Source organism: Ixodes scapularis, unplaced genomic scaffold, assembly GCF_016920785.2.
Source record: "Ixodes scapularis isolate PalLabHiFi unplaced genomic scaffold, ASM1692078v2 PGA_scaffold4__175_contigs__length_147842914, whole genome shotgun sequence".
Taxonomy (NCBI): domain Eukaryota; kingdom Metazoa; phylum Arthropoda; class Arachnida; order Ixodida; family Ixodidae; genus Ixodes; species Ixodes scapularis.
The window spans coordinates 4292478-4297030 of NW_024609879.1; the positions used below are offsets into that span (position 1 = coordinate 4292478).

The following is a 4553-nucleotide window of genomic DNA, read 5'->3' on the forward strand; positions in this document are numbered from 1 at the left end:
ACGGGAACCTTGAATAGTGCTCGACGACGTGCGAGTTTAAAATACCGACTGGGCACTGTAGCATATCATTAATGAATCAATTCTATAACTCACCACGGTCAGCGTGTTTTACAATAAAAACGTTGAATTTTTGCCACGTCTTCCTTGGTCTTTGTTTTTTGTTGTTTACTGCAATCTGGCAAGATGAAAGAAGAGGCAGAAGCGTCCCCAGGACGCTGGCCGGGCGCCGGCTTTGGGTTGTCAAAATTCCAGGCCAGTGACAACACCGACGAACAATACTGACAGGTTCGTGGCCCTGCCGGGGTTCCTGGGCGGAGCCCGGCATCCCTCTGCAGGGGGCATGCGCAGGCTGAGCGTGTGCAACTCCCCCAGCGGCTCGGTGATCCTGCTGAACGAGAGCTCCGCCTCCAGCTTTCTACCTCCCACATCCAGCTCTATCCGCCTGGCCGGCTGCGAAGCGGCCGAGCAGATGCTGACGCGATTCGTCAGCAGGTTCCCCAAGGACGGCAGGAGTATGATGCTCTACGGCGCCTCCGCGTCGTCCTTCCTCTACCTGGCGAAGCAGGTGGCCAGAAAGGAACCGGCGATGGAGGTCCACTACGTGAGGATGAGACACTTCGTCGGTCGCTCCGCGGGACAGGACAGCAAGCAAATGCTCTCCAACCTCTTCGCCAAGGGTCAGGCGAAGGTGAAGATGGTTTTCTTGTACCTCCTAGACAGTCTCTACGCGGGTTCTATGTCAATTGAGCAACTAGAGTTCGCTGGAAAGGTGAAAGAAGGACTGCCTGCTCATCTCAAGCGCGTGCTTTCGACAAGCAACGACTGGCTTATCGTCGTAGCGTCCGCGAGAAAGCCCTGGCTGCTACCCGAGGAAGTGCAAAACAATTTCCAAAAGTGGGTGTACGTCGGCCTGCCCGGATTTCAGGAGAGAATCGATCTTTTGAAGGCTTGCATTGGGAAGATGCTGTCTTCGCTTAGCGACCAAAATTACCTCCAATTGTCTCGAATGACCGAAGAATACACGTATTCTGAGATCGGTAATGTCGTCGAAGAAGCTCACTTAGGCCCTTTCAAGAGGATCGAATCGGCCACGCACTTCGTGAAGAAGAATGAACGTTGGCATCCCTGTGCGTCTACGGATACAGGGGCCGTGGAGTTGTCCTGGCACACGATGAAACCGGCCGAGGTCAGCGAACCAATCATCTACGAGGACCTTCTTGAAGGCTTCGTCAAAGTCGAGCGGAAAAGGACCGACAAGTGCATGAGAAACCTGCAGCGGATACGAGATACTCGATCGCAAGGCTCCCACCTCGCAAGTGCTTCCAGATAGATTACTTTTTTTTCCTGTTTAGGTTATTTGACATAATATAGGTGTGAATTGGGGCGCATCGTATTTAGTGTACGTTGAATCCGTCGATTACGTTCTTGCACCGAGCAGATGCCTGAATCATCGCCTTCAATTTTAACAAAACTCATAAGAGGAGTCAATAGGTTACCTCTTCGATGAGCATATGATTCAGCAAATACATCTATTACCTCTAATTTCTTCGTTGTTTTATTTAGCCTATAGGCGAGCTCAGAATAGTTTTATTTTTACAAATATTTTTTTTTAGTTACTTGCTCTACGATATTTTGCTTTTATTTTCTTTTTTGGGTGAGTTTTCAAGTCACAAAGTATTTTTCTAAAAGTGAGTTCGTTTCACACGCACTGGCACCGTTCGAGTACTCTCGCAGAATGCATCGCACTCGCGGAGTGTCGCAAAGAGAAGAGGACTCAAACAAACTTGCCAGATGTACCGAGTGCAGACTGATGTTGTCGCTATCTGTGTTGTAGAAAGAGTACCGACCTCAAACCGAAACTAGAGCCTTTATGTTTGACGTGATGGGTGGGAATGCGAGAGTGCAGTCGCGCCCAACGTTCATCGATAAACGTTGGTCGCTGTTTTCGATGACATCAAGCAACTTAGCTGTGGTAGAGATATTTATAGACGGTGTAAATCTCCGCAACCTGCTGACTACAAAGCTGCTGGTTTCGGTATTTCAATTCTTATAATCGTTCATACCGGAGAAAAGTGATGGTGCTGTCCGCGCAGAAGCTTGATCCGTTTGAGCATGGTATTGTGCGTCAACAACTAAAAGCGTACGGCTTGGAACTAGTCTGTTTGAATATCCAGAAAAAACGTTTCGCGGGTCTTTCGATTTCGATTGTCGTTACAGGCACATCAAATTTTAGCCTTGGTGAGGGCGTCCAGGACGAGAGCTTTCACAAACAAAATACGGCGGTGCAAGATAACTGATGTAGGTTAATATTAAACATGATGATGTTGCCCTAGCCTCGGGTAAAGTCACTACGTTTAGCTTCTTCGGATGCCTATTGTGTAGGCACAGGTTTCTGCTGGACAAATGTTCAATTTTTCACCAGCTCACGGATGGCGATAAAGATCTCGGGGGCCGGTGATGCGTTTGTTCTGAGCATTTATTAAACACTAGTATATTTCAGCGTCTGTGCGGCAACAGAGCGACTAAAACCTGCAAATAAAACACGGGTTGTCAATCGCTTTCTTCATGAAATAGCGAACGCTCACAATTCAAGCTCGTGTTTGATTCCGTTGCCCGCGGGACGCGATTTCTAACAGAAAATTTACCTTGTTATTGGCTTAAGCTGAGCAAGTTGGTTTGTTATTGATCTTAAGCCAATCAAGGATTAGCAGGATTAAGTCATTCAAGGATTAAGGAATCAAGGATTAGCAGAAAAAGAAAAAGAGGCATAATTAAATGTTGCTAGTCGAGCGGTGCGAATGTTAAATTTTTTCTCTGTGTGTTTTTCATGTTCAGCTGGCCCCATTCACAAGAAAATTTACTTTTTTTCCTTTCTGCTTTCCTGTACAAATGACACGTCGTAGCAGGCGAACCCTCGTTGTCTGCTTCCGCTCCTCGCCGGAGCAAGGCATGACGGGGTTGCATTTTGGCGCACGCTGAATATTCTCGGTGCAGCGAGCGCATGCACGCGTGGGGTGCCGGCGCTGAAACGAACTGGGAGAATGGAACCACTCGTGGAGTGCCGGACAAAACAAAATCGCTCCACTCCGCAAACTCTCGTTTATGTTTTAGAGCGCAGCTCTTAGGCGCCCGTTTCCGGCTTGAGCGGCGTCGCCGTCGGCGTAACCAAGGTCACGCCAAGGTCACGTGACCCCAAGGTCACCCCAAGGTCACGTGACCCCCTCCCAAGGTCACCCCAAGGTCACGCGACCCCCCCCAGGCCACACCAAGGTCACGTGACTCCCGAGGTCACGTGACCCCTTCTAAGGTCACGTGACCCCTAAGGTGACCCCAAGGTCACGTGAACGCCAAGATCACGTGACCCCCAGGTCACGTGACCCCCCAAGGTCACGTGGTCCCCCGAGGTCACGTGGCCTCCTCCCCGAGGTCACGTGCCCCCCCCCCCCAAGTCACGTGACACCCCCCCGGTCAGGTGACTCCCCCGGAGCATATTAAAGAATGAGGGGAGGAGGAGGACAAGGAGGAGGAGGAGGAAGGAGTCTTCCCTCCCCTCAGTGCCCTTCCCTCCTCCTCCTCAAGAGCTATGCTCCAATTCGGCGTTACAGGGAGTTGTGAACGGCTTTCACTTTTTTCTTTATTTTTTTTAGTTTAGGGCGAATAGAAAAGACCGAACTCTCGTTTGCCCAGCAAATGGGTCGTATATCGCAGTGTCTCCCGAGCTCCACAAGACGGTGATGATACAGAGCCGGTATTGACCGAGGCGCGCGAGCACGGTGAGAAGCGGTTCAGGGCCCGTTTGCTCGAAGCGCTAACCGCGGCTAAAGTTAGCCGCAGTACCCATTAGAGGAATTTTGAGATCACTTGACTGGCTCGGTAGGGATGCGGGGAAACATGGCAGTGCTCCAATGAGTGAGCGCCGCTCGCTTTGGAACTAATAGAGAGTTTTAGTAGACCATTTTCATCTTGCGCTCCGCTCTGAGGGTGCCAAACTGCGCATGCGCGGCCCGCTTCGCTGGAATGGAAAGCGGAGGTCCAAAAACGCGTTTTAGTAGAGCGTTTTTCTTCAGCGTTTTGAGCGGGTTCGAAAAATTTCCTTGCGTAGCCCCACAAGTGGACGTTTATAGTACTAGTAAGACAAAAAAAACCTAAGCGTTAACACCAAGAGAGTAAAAGGGAGCGTGATTGTAGAGGTAGTAAAAACGAAGGCGACAGTAATGAACACAAAAGAGTAGGCACACACCTGAAGAAATATTAAGCTATAAAATATAAATATAATCGTTCCACCTTGTGTGCGAGTGAAGCCGAAGGTATAAGCATGAGCATGTTGCTCTAAACGGTACTTGCACTGCACGAGCGCGCGTGCTTATCAAGGATGCTGAAAGGCCGGGACTCGCTCTTGTATAGTTTCTGCTCCACTCGAATTAAAACTGAAACAGATTTACTTATTCGAAGTAGAAAAATAAGAGAAAAGGACGAAGTTTGCGCATTGCGAGTACATCCTTTTGCGTAGTACGAGTACAGTGTTGCTCAAGGCTAGCAAGGCATCTGCACGA

The 4553-nt window shown here is 49.5% G+C and overlaps 1 protein-coding gene across 1 annotated transcript; it reads left to right on the forward strand.

Annotated features, from left to right (window-relative positions):
- The first annotated feature begins 340 nt into the window (after positions 1–340).
- Positions 341–1330, forward strand: LOC120840502 (vacuolar protein sorting-associated protein 4B-like). The gene has a single exon (XM_040211085.1). It carries the CDS (start codon positions 341–343, stop codon positions 1328–1330), a length of 990 nt encoding a protein of 329 aa, XP_040067019.1.
- The last annotated feature ends 3223 nt before the right edge of the window (positions 1331–4553 follow it).

What these genes read in the sequence shown, in the direction of transcription:
- LOC120840502 (XM_040211085.1), top strand. Translation starts at nt 341, where the DNA reads ATGCGCAGGCTGAGCGTGTGCAACTCCCCCAGCGGCTCGGTGATCCTG.